The sequence below is a fragment of the Cherax quadricarinatus genome, chromosome 19 (genome assembly GCF_038502225.1).
Source record: "Cherax quadricarinatus isolate ZL_2023a chromosome 19, ASM3850222v1, whole genome shotgun sequence".
NCBI lineage: Eukaryota > Metazoa > Arthropoda > Malacostraca > Decapoda > Parastacidae > Cherax > Cherax quadricarinatus.
The window spans coordinates 43587590-43604160 of NC_091310.1; the positions used below are offsets into that span (position 1 = coordinate 43587590).

Sequence of the window (16571 nt, forward strand, 5' to 3'; positions counted from 1 at the left end):
CAAAAGATGAGGTAATCAGTCCCTCGGCCTTGGAGTTAGTGTTCACAGCATCGTGGTGGAGGAGACTCTCCTCCACCACGATGCTGTGAACACTAACTCCAAGGCCGAGGGACTGATTACCTCATCTTTTGTATATAGTTCTACTGTCTTCCTATTATGTCCTAGAATCTGTATTGATAAAGCCACTGGATGGCGAAACGTCTACTACAATAAAGATATCCAGATGTTGCACATGTGTCTTAACTTTCATATTGTCGGTATTTTATACCTTTCTTGCACAACAATATAAGGTACTTAGCCCGGTCCGTGACCAGGTCTCGTGGTGGATCAAGGCCTGATCAACCAGGCTGTTACTACTGGCCGCACGTAAACCGACGTACGAGCTACAGCCCGGCTGGTTATGTACAGACTTTAGGTGCCTGTCCAGCGCTCTTGAAGACAGCCAGGGTTCTATTAATAATCTTCCTTATGTATGCTGGGAGGCAGTTGAACAGTTTTGGGCCCCTGACACTTATTGTGTTGTCTCTTAGCGTACTCGGCTTGGTAGTGGCGCCCCTGCTTTTCATTGGGAGGATGTTGCATTTCCTGCCAAGTCTTTTGCTTTCGTAAGGAGTGATTTTCTTGTGAAGAGTTGGGACTAGTCCTTCTTCCAAGTGTATATTGTCACATATCTTTCTCGCCTGCGTTCCAAAAGCGTGTGTACATTTTTGAGACATTATACAGCCAGGTTGGGCATCAATGCTATATTTGTACACAAATAACCCGCACATAGAAGAGAGGAGCTTAGAACGACGTTTCGGTCCGACTTGGACCATTTACAAAGTCACACTAACTTTCGAAGACCCGTGACTTAACCAGATTCCCTTTTCTTCTTCTCCTTCTTCCCCTTTTCTCTTTCTCCTTTGGGTTGTCTTTCTTATGTCATGGGTATTTGTTCCTTCATTATCCCCCCTCTGTGTTCTTGCTCCTACCCTCTGTGGGCCCCTAGCTGCCTTGCAGTGCTCCTCTTTCTTAGTATCTGACTGCCTCCACCACTACCATTACTACCTCCACCAGTACTACCTTCTACCTCCACTACTAACACTACCACCTCCTGGCATATATATATACTCCCTCCTCTCCTTTTTGTTAGTGTGACTTTGTAAATGGTCCAAATTGGACCGAAACGTCGTCGTAAGCTCCTCTTCTCTATGTACGAGTTATTTGTATATCATTCCAGTCGCGGTACTGTGCCTTTTTTTTTTTGTTATCTATATTTGTAGTTATATATACTTATTACAAACAAGAAGGTTTTTTTATAAATTCTCTTTGATAGATGACAACTTTCACATAAATGAATTACATTGTGTATGTTATCGAGGTTGCTGGTCGCTGCACCCGACACCCATCACTCTTATTTCAACACGTCGCTTCACTACAATAACACAAACTTAATTTAACTTTTCTTGTGAATTTGGTATATATTTATACACAAAGATGGTTGCAACAATATAAACAAAACTTAAGCTCAAGTAGAAGAGAGAAAGAAAGGCGTAATGTTGCACTTTCTCAACAAGATAAAGTCTAAGCCAGAGTTGGTCAAGGTTTGGAAGATAATAGTTGTTGTCTGACACTCACACATCTTAACAGCCCACACTACGTATTGCTGCTGCCCACATTACCTCCCACTGCTGCCCACACCACCTCCTACCCTCCTGCTGCTGTCCACACCTCCTGCTGCTGTCCACACCTCCTCCTGCTGCTGTCCACACCTGCTGCTGCTGTCCACACCTCCTCCTGCTGCTGTCCACACCTCCTCCTGCTGCTGTCCACACCTGCTGCTGCTGTCCACACCTCCTCCTGCTGCTGTCCACACCTCCTCCTGCTGCTGTCCACACCTCCTCCTGCTGCTGTCCACACCTCCTGCTGCTACCATGGCAACAAGAAACCTTTCAGTTGTGGTCTATGCCAAAAATGACCTCAGAATTGTGAGTACAATTATTTATGATTGTATTTGATGTTTCATTGCTGGTATATACAACGGTGTAGTAGTATTAGTTACCATTTGTCAGACACCATCACAGTTTGATGGCAGACACATCACAATTGATGACAGACATCACATTTGATCATAGACACATCACATTTGATGACACATCACACTTGATGAAAGACACATCACACTTGATGACAGACACATCACACTTGATGACAGACACATCACACTTGATGACAGACACATCACACTTGATGACAGACACATCACACTTGATAACAGACATATCACACGTTATGACAGACGCATCACACTTGATGACAGGAGCCAGGAGCTGAGTCTCGACCCCTGCAACCAAAATTAGGTGAGTACATCACATGATAACAGACACATCACACTTGATGACAGACACATCACACTTGAACATCACAGACACATCACTTTTGAACATCACAGACACCACTTCTGAACATCAGACACATCACACTCGAACATCACAGACACATCACTCTTGAAAATCACAGACATCACTTTTGAACATCACAGACACATCACACTTGAACATTACAGACACATCACTTTTGAACATCAGACACATCACTCTTGAACATCACAGACATATCACTTTTGAACATCACACACATCACACTTGAACATCACAGACACATCACACTTGAACACAAGACACATCACACTTGAACATCACAGACACATCACTTTTGAACATCACAGATACATCACTTTTGAACATCACACACATCACACTTGAACATCACAGACACATCACACTTGAACATCAAAACACATCACTTTTGAACATCACAGACACATCACTTTTGAACATCACAAACGCATCACTCTTGAACATCACAGACACATCACACTTGAACATCACAGACACATCACACTTGAATATCACAGACAAACATCATATTGTCAGTGTTTTGATGTGGTGTTCAACCTTAGTTTCTAAACGCTGTGTATTTTTCAACACCGGGCCACTCCCAGGCCCGGTGGCCTGGTGGCTCAAGCTCTCGCTTCACACACGGAGGGCCCGGGTTCGATTCCCGGCGGGTAGAAACATTTCGACGCGTTTCCTTACACCTGTTGTCCTGTTCACCTAGCAGCAAATAGGTACCTGGGTGTTAGTCGACTGGTGTGGGTCGCATCCTGGGGGACAAGGTTGAGGATCTCAATGGAAATAAGTTAGACAGTCCTCGATGACGCACTGACTTTCTTGGGTTATCCTGGGTGGCTAACCCTCCGGGGTTAGAAATCCGAACGAAATCTTACATAAGTACATATATTAAAACGTGTATTTTACTACAAATGGGTTCATTATAAAAATAGGCCGTAATAAATCTTCAACGAGGTTAATTTAACGGTTTAATAAATTTATTATGCACGCCATACCCATGGTTTGGGTGGTAACCAAAAAATTACAGGGGCACATAATGGGTCTAGGGACTGGATCACAAAGTTTTGACAGCTAAACAAGTCAGAGTGGTAAAGAGAATGGAAACACACACACACACAGTGTAATGAGAATCTTTATTGATAACATTTTGCACCTTTAGTGGGCCTTTTAAGATAAGATAAGATTTCGTTCGGATTTTTAACCCCGGAGGGTTAGCCACCCAGGATAACCCAAGAAAGTCAGTGCGTCATCGAGGACTGTCTAACTTATTTCCATTGGGGTCCTTAATCTTGTCCCCCAGGATGCGACCCACACCAGTCGACTAACACCCAGGTACCTATTTGCTGCTAGGTGAACAGGACAACAGGTGTAAGGAAACGTGTCGAATGTTTCCACCCGCCGGGAATCGAACCCGGGCCCTCCGTGTGTGAAGCGGGAGCTTTAGCCACCAGGCCACCGGGCCTGTCAAGTCAAGTATTGGACTGCAGTCCATGTATTACCATTGTTGATAGTGGTTATTCAGGGAAACTTATCTGATATATCTGTTAAAATGGAATATTCACAGCTGGCAAATGTAATGCTGAAGTCACGATACAAATTAAGGATGCCTACATAGATATATATAATGTGGGTTCAAGGTCGCCTACAATTTGCACATCGTGATGACTAAAGTTGTTATCATTGCGATTATTAAAGTATGAGTTTTCGATGCTTTTGTGTCTTGCATTATAATCTCCAACAACACGAGTAGCATCTGACTGAACATAAGTTGGAATCTCCACATAATTAAAAAATTGTCAGCAGGAGTATACAAGTTAAATATGTTGAGAGCAGAGTTCCTTGTATTAATCCTAACACCATGATATTGATGCCATTTAGTTTTCTTAATTAACTGAAAGAAATTGATGAGGAAACTATTTTTTTAATATATAAAATACAAGATTTGAGGTTATACAGTAGTGTGCATATTAACTGGGACGGTGATGAAATCACACATTTATTTGGAAAATTAATGTTTATTTGAAAAATACATGGCAATGATATTGTGGAAAATTACATTTATCTGAATGTAACTTATTATGTACATAACAGTAAATGATAACAAAGATAATTATTATTTATCAGTTACATAGACAAGTAGGAATTTGGGACACCTAGGTCGCAAAAATGTCCCCCTTCGATACCTACAACTGTCTTATCCACAAGTTGCTCTAGACCTATTAATTACAAATGAAAGATGCATCAACAAGAATTCTGGTAAATATATAAGTTTGTGAACTGTATATTAAAATTAAAAAATGATTATATATACACATTTATATAACAGAGGGAGAATATCTTAAAATCACTCACCAATTTGACTGGAGATTAAGGTGTATCATACTCAGAAAACCTCATTAACTAAATTTATGAAAATATTGGCCAGAATTATAACACAAATCTAAATAGCTTATCTGAGGTTTCTGGAGCCGTCTTGTCCAGTCGCCTGATATCTCAAGTTATGCAGGAATGCACATCCAACAATTTCGTCTCCTATTTGAGAGGTGTCAGCCCAATTTTAACCTCTAGAGCACGAAAATTCTCTTGTTTTCACTAACGTTTTCTTGACTCATTCAAAACACAATGGCAAGTCCTCTCTGCGCAGGCGCAGTTTCCCATTTTTTACAATTTTTATTAAATACAGTATGGCCATCTATTTACATATAACTACTGTATTTCTGGAAAATATATACAGTATTTTCCACAGATTTGACACATAATCATAACTGATTCAATAAGAAATATGACTCCCCTTTGCTTTTACAAGCACTGCTACACGCTCTGGCATAGAATCGACCAATGTTGTATACATTATGGCAAGTTCGTCATGGTACCAGGTCCTAATAACAACAACATTCAGCTTCTCCATAGGTGAACAGTTGTTTCGATGTCCTGTGTTTGGTTGTTGCCCATAGATCCTCAATTGGGTTGAGGCCAGGAGAGTTTCCAGGCCAGTTTAGAACACTTAGCCCACTCTCTTCGAAGAATTTTAGCATTTTTCTGAAAGTGTGGCATAGAGCAAGATCCTGCTTGCTGGAAAATGCCTTCTCCATCAGGAAAGTCTAACCACAATGGGAAGCAAGAGTTGCTAGGATTGCTTTGTATTTGTCATTGTTCATCGCCCCCTCAACAATAACAAGCTGTCCAGGGCCTTTAGCAGTAAAACTACCCCAAAACATCTTAGGTGGGTGTTTTAGCGCTTGTTAAATGTGTCCATTCCGAAGAGGTTCGCCTTTGCTGTCTCACTACCACTGATCTTCACCCATTCATATGTCATCCATCTCTTATGATTGAGTGCCCACCGCAGCTGGTTTTTCTTCATGGCAGCAGTTAATAATTGTTTCTTTACTGGGAACTTCAAGGAGCCTTCATCAGAATGTTGAAGAATCAACATTCATGCCAGCTAAAGCCAAATCTCTGTAGATCTTTGCAGGTTTTCTTGGTATCCTTCACAATCACTAATGTCGTCAGCTCTCTTTAGAATCCGACCAACAGTTGACTTTGCTAGGCTCAAATTTTCGGCGATCTGTCTGAAACTCAAACCAGCATGTTTTCTAAGAGCTACAATACTTGCACGATTCCTAGGTGTAACATCCATCATGAATTTCATCAGTAATCAAGAGCTGAAGGGAGGAATTTGGCAAAAACCACATTAACTGAGTAAGCTTCCAGGAATAGCCTTGCAGAGCAACAGCTGCTGTAGCACTGATAAAAGTGGCAGGGTAATGCCAAAGCTAGATGGTTGCCAGAAGTCGGTAGCAAACTGAAAAGAAGAAACCCAAACTACATTAAGCCGGAGACTAAGACATATTATGAGACTATCACATAATTTACTCCTGTCCCAACATAATTACTCGGTCCCAATTAATTTTCACACTACTATATGTAACAAATTGGGGTAATTGAGGGTAAGGATTGGGATTTTTCTGGGACTCTGCACTCATGTAGACACACATGAATGGATTCAGTAGTTACTTTATGGTGAAGGTCAGGAAATCTTTTCCTAAGTATTGCAATATTACAACTAAGGACAGAAAGTTTATACGAGTTTTGTTTCATTAGAGAAGCCCTGGGATAGTACGTAGTTTCTCAGCACAATTAAAAAATTTGCTAAATGGAAAACATTTCATCTGAATTTCCCTTCTCCGCGTATTTCTAACATTATTGAGGCTACGTGGGAGTTTTTAATAATTAAAGTAAGTTTATCTATAATAATGGTTTAGAGTTGACTTACTTGATAGAAAGCACCTGGTTACGTAGAATATTCTGTGTGAATGTATAGTAGGTGGAATCACTACTTGTATCCCCTCCTCGCTATCATCATTACGCTCATGAACATTACTATACCATCATCATCAACGAGGTGGCGAGGAAAAATAGGGAATGACGAATTCTGAACATGTTTCCCACTAGCTGCGAGAATGGGATACAGAAAATACATACACCCATAGGCACTCGCGCAAACATTAAAAAGGACCTAAGATAAATATAGCGCTAAGCATATCCTGGGAATTGCACATAAACACAAAGCGGCAGCATCACATGCAAGATTAGCAAACCTCAGACCAACATTTACGAACCTGAAGAATCCTTCAGAATTGTATATGTGACCTGTGTTAGGTGTCATAGAGTATGCAGCCCCAGCATGGAGCCCACATGCAGAAGCTCTAACAAGCCCAAAGGTCTACAACCAGATTACTATCAGAACTGAGGGAAAATGCGCTGTGAGGTTGAAAGAACGGAACCTTAAGGCCTTGGTGGAGAGAAAGACGAGGGAGCCATGAATACTACGTTTAAAATCCTAAGAGGAACTGATAGGGAAATAAGGGCAGACTTGTTCAAATTAAGACAGCCAGGATCAAGGGGACACAGGTGGAAATTGAAGAGACAAATGACCCAGAGAGGTGTAAGGAAATATTTTTAAAAGTCTCAGGGTGGTTGAGAGGTGGAATGACTTGGATGAGACAATGGTAGAGGCAAACTCGATACACAGCTTCAAGACTAAATATAATAATGGCCAAAAATCAACGATGACGATGTAAGTAATCTAGAAGGCAGGGCCAGGAGCTGAGTCTCGACTCCCACGTACAAATCGAGCGCGCGCGCACACACACACATGGAGCAGGGAGAGTGTGGACCTAGTAGTGACCAGAGAAGAGTCAGGGCCAGGAGCTGTGAATGTAACCATAAATAGGTGAGTACACACACGCACACAGGTGAGTATACATACACATACATTTATACATACATTCATTGTTTCCAGGCACGGTAGTATGACTGTTCTTCACTTAGACTCCTAGAGTATTGTTTCTGCAATATTATTATTATTATTATTATTATTATTATTATAAAAAAGAAGCGCTAAACCTAGTAGGGTCATACAACATGTTTCTGCAATAAAACTGTCTCGTATTATAGTATTTTATACGGGACTAGAGCCTGTTATTACTCTGTAAGGTAATGGGAAATGAAGTTGTCGTTGGATTCCATGTATGCTCTTTCTGCTTCTACATCCCCTCCCGGCACAGTTGTCAATAGAAGTATAGGGATCTCGGCCCATTCTGCTATGTCATAGTGAGGCTCCTCATTGATTCTCCCTCCAGCCTGAAGGCACTTGGGTGAACTTGCAGGGAAACCTGACCTCTCTCCCAGCTGGGTTTCAAACTGTTCTTTTTTTGTGTACGAATGGTATATAATACCGACAAGATGAGAGTAAGACACATGTGCAACATCTGGGTATCTTTATTGTAGACGTTTCGCCATCCAGTGGCTTTATCAATACAAATTCTAGGACATAACTTGAAGACAGTAGAACTATGTACAGAAGATGAGGTAATCAGTCCCTCAACCTATGAGTAGGTGCGAACAGCACCATAGTGGTGCTGTTCGCACCTACTCCTAGGTTGAGGGACTGATTACCTCATCTTCTGTACATAGTTCTACTGTCTTCAAGTTATGTCCTAGAATTTGTATTGATAAAGCCACTGGATGGCGAAACGTCTACAATAAAGATACCCAGATGTTGCACATGTGTCTTACTCTCATGTTCTTTTTTTGCTGATACAGAGAGTTCAACACTTGGCCTAATCTATAGACATGGCTTACTTCCACTAGTGGATTTTATCTACCGGTGACGCCGCCTGCAACTGTTTCACCTCACCTGTTTGCAGGATATAAGGCCCTTCTCTACATGTGCTATAGTTTAATCAAGGTCGAGGGACTGAACACATCATATCCAGGCAGATATGATGTGTTCAGTCCCTCGACCTTGGAGCAAATGAGAAGTTTGAAGAACAGATTTCCTCCAACTTCTCATCTTCGACCGTTCTTCTTTGTAATGGACTGATGAAGCCATCTGCTCTTTTCACCGTACAGATGCCCAAATGTTGCACAAGTGTCTTATTCATCAACCTGTATCATTATGTTCTTACCAAAGATATATAAAGTTGAGGTATAACCTAAGGACTTTTGTTATTTATACTTCTTAGCTTCATATCAAGTATATATAATGGAAGATTAAAGCTCATTTTAAAGTCTGCGTCACTGAAGCGACAACGTTGTGTAGCTTTAAAAATAGGTTGATAAGTATATGAGTGAGTGGGTCGGGTGAATTTGACCTGCCTGATGGGTCAAAATGTCTGTCAGTTTACCTGGAGAGAGTTCCTGGGGTCAACGCCCCCGCGGCCCGGTCTGTGACCAGGCCTCATGGTGGAACAGGGCCTGATCAACCAGGTTGTTACTGCTGGCTGCACGCAATCCAACGTACGAGCTACAGCCCGGCTGGTCAGGTACCGACTTTAGGTGCCTGTCCAGTGCCTGCTTGAAGACAGCCAGGGTTCTATTGGTAATCCCCCTTATATATGCTGGGAGGCAGTTGAACAGTCTTGGACCCCTGACACTTATTGTGTTGTCTCTTAGCGTGTTAGTGACACCCCTGCTTTTCATTGGGGGGATGTTGCATCGTCTGCCGAGTCTTGCTTTCGGAGAGAGATTTTCGTGTGCAAGTTTGGTACTAGTCCCTCTAGGATTTTCTAGGTGTATATAATCATGTATCTCTCCCGCCTGCGTTCCAGGGAATACAGGTTCAGGAACTTGTGCTATTATATCCTGACAAAATATGTTACACAGTATGAGGATTATTACACTCTTGAGGAGTTTCGTTCACCATGAGAACTAATAATCCACATGACACCTTCCCTCAGATGGAATTTCTATAAAATGAGAAACATGCTTGGGAAATACTTCCTGATTCCTTAGTAGATGAACCGTCGCAAGTGGCCAGTATCCTCATCGTGGGCTTCCCTTCTGTCTAGTGTCGAGGACTTCAGCTGAATTCCAGAGGCTTCAAGAATCTGTCTCCTTGCCTCGTATGGGCCAGTAGGCCTTCTGCAGTGTTCCTACATTCTTATTACGGAGGACTAGAGAGAACTTCGATTTGTTTGGTTTGGAGGAATTGTCAGCCATTTTATCCCTGTCGACGTCACTCTACAAGGTTCTTACAGAATCTGGACCACAACGCGGCATGCCACACCTCCCTCACTTGTTTTTTTTTATTATTTTAAACTAATCTTATACCAAAGGCATAAAATACCTAAAAGTTGATGAAATAGACACAAGGAACATAAGACATGAGAATGTGGGTGCTCGTGGCCTAGTTGGTAGCTTTCTCAGCTCACACTGAGGGTCCGGAGATCGATCCCGGCACGGGTGAAACGTTTGTTTTATTTATTTATTTATTAATTTGAACATGATACAGTGAAGTACAAAAGAATACAGTTAAATGCAGCATGTCAAAGCCACTTGAATGCATAGCATTACGGGCAGGGTTAAAATTAACTTAAGATTAACTAAGCAATGATATATTCAGTGGTACAAAAATTATTGTAAAACAGATAACAATTTAGTACAAATGAGTATTGTTAAGCTTCCTTATACCTGCTGCCCTGGTTCACCTAACAATAAGTAGGTACCTGAATGTTACACAACTTGTGGGTCGAAGATTGAGACACTTATGCAGTGGTCAGTCGTCACGTGAGGTCACAGACCCTGAGCTGCTTTGGGGATTAGTGTGGACGGTTACAAAGCATGGCTTGCTCCTGCAGTGTTTTAAAAATTGAGGTTGGAGAGTTGAAGGAGGAGGTCTTGCTTCTCCAGGAGGAGATTAGGAGGCTGAAGGTCCACCTCAATGGGTCTGGGAGAGAGTGTGAGGTGGCTGGAGTTGTGGGGAATGAGGCTTCTAGCAGTGAGGTGCAGTCTGTCTCTCGCTGTGAGGAGGCTGTAGCTGGGGAGGTAGCAACGGCTACCAGCAGTGAGGTGCAGTCCAGCACCTGCTACAAGTGGCGAGTGGTTCACAGTAATGGAAGGCGCATCAGAGTAAGGAAAGTTAAGAGTGAAGATCTGAAGGTAGGAAATCGCTTCTCTGTTCTTCAGGATGAATGTACTTCAGTGGCCAGTGAAGGTAAGGGTACTACTGCCCCTGCTAATGGAGGCAAGCGCATTCTTGTGGTTGGTGACTCTCAGGTAAGATATATTGACCGTGCTTTTTGTAATAGGAATAAGAAGATGAGAGATAGAGTGTGCTTCCCTGGAGCTGGTGTTGGGGACATTGTCAACAGGCTGGATAATATCACGTCAGGTAATGGGAACAAGCCCATTATCTGTCTCAGTGCTGGTGGAAATGATATTGGGAAGGGTAGGAGAGAAGAGCTGCTAGATAAGTACAGGTCAGCTATAGATTTCATTAAGTCTAAGGGAGGGATCCCAATCATATGTAGCATCTTGCCTAGAAGGGGAGTAGGAAATGAATGGTTGTCTAGGGCAATTGGTGTAAATTGCTGGCTAGACAGATACTGCAAGGAACTTGCAATCCCATTCATTGACAACTGGAACAACTTTTATGGCAAACATGATATGTATGCAAGGGATGGGGTACATCTCTCTGGGGCTGGGGTGGTAGCACTTGCAGACTCGATTGAGAAGGCCATTGGTGAAATGCCTATGATTTTAAACTGAAGGAAGATAGAGGTATGGGTGTGTGTGGGAAACAAGCAGGTTGCAACACTTGGGTTGGAAACAGTAAATGTATAAAAGGCATTCAGCATGAAGTTATAAATAAAGACAATAGATCAGGTCAGCAAACAAAGGGGGACAGCAGAGGGCAGCAAGGGACTAGCTCCCTTAAGGTTTACTATACTAATAGCAGGAGTGTAAGAAATAAGATAGATGAGCTAAGATTAATTGCAAGTGCAGGAAACATAGATATTATTGCTATAACAGAGACCTGGCTTAATCTGAAAGATAGAGAGATGCCCTCTGAATGTCACATACAAGGCTATAAATTATTCCACACTGACAGGGTCAACAGGAAAGGTGGTGGAGTAGCGATGTATGTCAGAGACAATTTAAATTGTTGTGTTAGACAAGATATTAAATTAGAAGCGTCAGCCACTGAATCTGTTTGGTTACAGCTTCTCGAGGGCCGAGAAAAACTAATTTTGGGTGTGATTTACAGGGCCCCAAATCTTGATAGGGAGTGCAGTAAACTTCTATGGGACGAAATTCGTAAGGCATCTACATACGAAAATGTTGTGCTAATGGGAGATTTCAACTATAGACAGATTGACTGGAGCAATTTGACAGGAAATTTAGAGTCAGGTGACTTTCTTGATACGATCCAGGATTGTTTTTTAAAACAGTTTGTGACAGAGCCAACTAGGGGAAATAACCTCCTTGACTTGGTTCTTGCCAGTAGGGAAACACTAATTAATAATCTTGAGGTTAATGATGAGCTTGGGGAAAGTGATCACAAATCACTCAGTTTTAATATATCATGGAATTCCCCTAATAATGGCAATCAAGTCTCCGTCCCTAACTTTCGCTTGGCTGATTTCATAGGACTGAAAAATTACTTAGGTGGGCTGAACTGGAATGACCTGACTAAGGGTCAGGTAGGTGGTGATGGTTGCCGATATGATGCTTTCCAGGGCATAGTTCTAGCTGCTCAGTCAAATTATGTTCCAAATAGGGAAATCAGATCAAACAAAAATGATCCTAAATGGATGAACAATAGATTAAAATATCTGATTGGTCAAAAGAGAGGCATATATAGGCAAATCAAAAGAGGAGAGGGGCAATTGAGAAATCGATATATTCAGTTAAAGAGAGAAATAAAAAAGGGAATTAGAAAAGCAAAAAGAGATTATGAGGTTAAAGTTGCAAGAGAATCGAAGACTAACCCAAAAGGATTCTTTCAGGTATACAGAAGTAAGATCAGGGACAAGATAGGCCCACTCAAAAGTTCCTCGGGTCAGCTCACTGACAGTGATAAGGAAATGTGTAGAATTTTTAACACATACTTCCTCTCAGTTTTTACACAGGAGGATACCAGCGATATTCCAGTAATGATAAATTATGTAGAACAGGACGATAATAAACTGTGCACTATTAGGGTCACAAGTGACATGGTCCTTAGGCAAATAGATAAATTAAAACCTAACAAATCCCCAGGCCCTGATGAACTGTATGCAAGGGTTCTAAAGGAATGTAAAGAGGAGCTTAGCACACCTTTGGCTAATCTTTTCAACATATCACTACAAACTGGCATGGTGCCAGATAAGTGGAAAATGGCAAATGTGATACCTATTTTCAAAACAGGTGACAGGTCCATAGCTTCGAACTATAGACCAATAAGCCTAACCTCCATAGTGGGAAAATTTATGGAATCAATAATTGCCGAGGCAGTTCGTAGCCACCTTGAAAAGCATAAATTAATCAACGAATCTCAGCATGGTTTTACAAAGGGGCGTTCCTGCCTTACGAATTTATTAACTTTTTTCACTAAGGTATTTGAGGAGGTAGATCATGGTAATGAATATGATATTGTGTATATGGACTTCAGTAAGGCTTTTGACAGGGTCCCACATCAGAGACTATTGAGGAAAATTAAAGCACATGGAATAGGAGGAGAAATTTTTTCCTGGATAGAGGCATGGTTGACAAATAGGCAGCAGAGAGTTTGCATAAATGGGGAGAAATCAGAGTGGGGAAGCGTCACGAGCGGTGTTCCACAGGGGTCAGTGTTGGGCCCCCTGCTGTTCACAATCTACATAAACGACATAGATGAGGGCATAAAGAGCGACATCGGCAAGTTTGCCGATGACACCAAAATAGGCCGTCGAATTCATTCTGACGAGGACATTCGAGCACTCCAGGAAGATTTGAATAGACTGATGCAGTGGTCGGAGAAGTGGCAGATGCAGTTTAATATAGACAAATGCAAAGTTCTAAATGTTGGACAGGACAATAACCATGCCACATATAAACTAAATAATGTGGATCTTAATATTACGGATTGCGAAAAAGATTTAGGAGTTCTGGTTAGCAGTAATCTGAAACCAAGACAACAGTGCATAAGTGTTCGCAATAAAGCTAATAGAATCCTTGGCTTCATATCAAGAAGCATAAATAATAGGAGTCCTCAGGTTGTTCTTCAACTCTATACATCCTTGGTTAGGCCTCATTTAGATTATGCTGCACAGTTTTGGTCACCGTATTACAGAATGGATATAAATTCTCTGGAAAATGTACAAAGGAGGATGACAAAGTTGATCCCATGTATCAGAAACCTTCCCTATGAGGATAGACTAAGGGCCCTGAAACTGCACTCTCTAGAAAGACGTAGAATTAGGGGGGATATGATTGAGGTGTATAAATGGAAGACAGGAATAAATAAAGGGGATGTAAATAGTGTGCTGAAAATATCTAGCCTAGACAGGACTCGCAGCAATGGTTTTAAGTTGGAAAAATTCAGATTCAGGAAGGATATAGGAAAGTACTGGTTTGGTAATAGAGTTGTGGATGAGTGGAACAAACTCCCAAATACCGTTATAGAGGCCAGAACGTTGTGTAGCTTTAAAAATAGGTTGGATAAATACATGAGTAGATGTGGGTGGGTGTGAGTTAGACCTGATAGCTTGTGCTACCAGGTCGGTTGCCGTGTTCCTCCCTTAAGTCAATGTGACCTGACCTGACTAGGTTGGGTGCATTGGCTTAAGCCGGTAGGAGACTTGGACCTGCCTCGCATGGGCCAGTAGGCCTTCTGCAGTGTTCCTTCGTTCTTATGTTCTTATGTTCTTATATGGGAATCTTTATTCAGGAAACGTTTCGCCACACAGTGGCTTCATCAGTCCAATACAAAGCAGAAGGTGTAAGGAGAGGAGTATGAGGTAATCAGTCCCTCAGCCTGGAGTCGATGTGTTCAGTCCATCAATCTTGTAGAATGTACAGCATAGGGCCGTAGACGTGGCTTGTAGTTAGGTAAGGCGAAGCAGGATGAGGCGGGGTCATAGTGGTACCATCCACTAGTCGAAGTAGGTCTTAGTCCAAAGGTTGGACAAGTGTTGAAGAATACTTTGTAACAAGATCCCATATTATTATTATTATTATTATTATTATTATTATTATTATTATTACAATGAAGTGATAGAGCAGCAGTAGATGTGGTTTGCCCACGGCTTACATCACTTTTTTTTTCATAATTATAGAGGTTCTTGTAGGGGCCTTTAACATCTTCAACTATATAATGGGTTTAAACTGATGCAGGTTATTCTAACTTGGCGTGATAGTATTTGTATGTTTTGTTAATGTTGCAGAAGTTGATTTTAGATAAATGGTTCAGAGAACCGACAAGTTGATAAATTAGACATGTGCAACACTTGGGTATCTTTCTTGAGGAAACGTATCGCCACACAGTGGCTTCATCAGTCCAATACAAAGAAGAATGGCGAAGAACAGGAGTTTGAAGTAATCAGTCCCTCGGCCTCGAATCGATGTAATCAGTCCATCATATAGGCCACTTCTTCGCGCATGCACTGTGTTCTTTTCAAGACTGATGGACTGATTACATCGACTCAAGGCTGAGGGACTGATTACCTTAAACTCCTTCTGTACTTCACCATTCTTCTTTGTATTGGACTGATGAAGCCACTGTGTGGCGAAACGTTTTCTCAGTAAGGATACTCAAGTGTTGCAATTGATGTAGTGGAGGCAGGAACCATACATAGTTTTGAGACTAGGTATGATAAAGCTCATGGAGTAGGGAGAGAGAGGACCTAGTAGCGATCAGTGAAGAGGCGGGGCCACGAGCTATGTCTTGACCCCTGCAACCACAAATAGGTGAGTACATGTGTAATTTATCAAGTTGATTTTTATTTTGTTACTCAAATTTTGATTTGTATTTTTTTTTTTTTTTGCCACCTCTTCTGTTTTGAGTGAATTTGTGAGTTTCCAATTTCAGCTGCCATAGATTTCATTTGTATAATTTGACAATTCGACTTTCATTAATTATTTCCCCAAAAGCTTGGTTTTGATTAATAAGCAAGGTGAGCCATATGAGCAACTCAGCTGTTCACCTTGCAGTAAATGTATATAGGATTTGGTTGGTGGTAGTACACCTCAGCTAGAGCATGACTGTACAGTGAGAGTAGAATAACAGCACCTAGCTAATAAATTGAAGTGTAAAAACCATCATGAATCTACAGTGCTTGACATGTAGCTGGTGTCAGATACTTGGTCTGATTCTCGTAACCAATTATATAATACAGTACAGTGCATACTTTTGTTCTTAGTCCATATTCTGTCATCTTCACAAACTACAAACTTTTAGAAGCATAGAGCTAGCTTGGGAGTAAATAGAATTTGATTATAATCCTGTAGTTGTCTAAAGCTCCTTTTACTAAAATAAAAAATGATTTGGCATTCTATAAACAGAAATATGACTATCCTTTTGTACAACTTTGCTTTGTACCCTAAAATGAACTATGCAGAGCAAATAAGATGACCAATTATCTTTCAGAAATAGGTCTGTGATAAATATTACATTTCCATCTTATTTCTTCCAGGAAAATCGTCCCATTCCGGAGCCAGGTCCAGATGGTAAGATTCCATTCAATTGTCTCTATGATTATATTGAGATGCTTCAAACTGATTAATAAAATAGAAATAGGTATGTCAGGGGTGGCTCTAGAATTTATATATACAGTGGAACCCTAGTTTTTGTCTGGTCCGGTTATCTTACAATGCAGTTTTCGACCACTTTTTTTGGCGAAATTTTCCCCATTTTCATATATCCACTCGGAAATC

General features: G+C 41.3%; 1 protein-coding gene across 2 annotated transcripts in view; it reads left to right on the forward strand.

Annotated features, from left to right (window-relative positions):
- Positions 1-1612: 1612 nt before the first annotated feature.
- The window catches only part of LOC128688369 (sorbitol dehydrogenase-like), a 35588-nt gene continuing 20629 nt past the window's right edge, over positions 1613-16571 (forward strand). Inside the window, exons 1-2 of one of the 2 annotated variants that reach the window (XM_070086765.1) lie at positions 1613-1967; positions 16331-16364. In XM_070086765.1, the coding sequence (XP_069942866.1) occupies positions 1914-1967; positions 16331-16364 (88 nt within the window). In that variant the 5' untranslated portion in view covers positions 1613-1913. The remainder of the gene's footprint in view (positions 1968-16330; positions 16365-16571) is intronic. The other variant, XM_070086764.1, reaches the window with a different exon arrangement.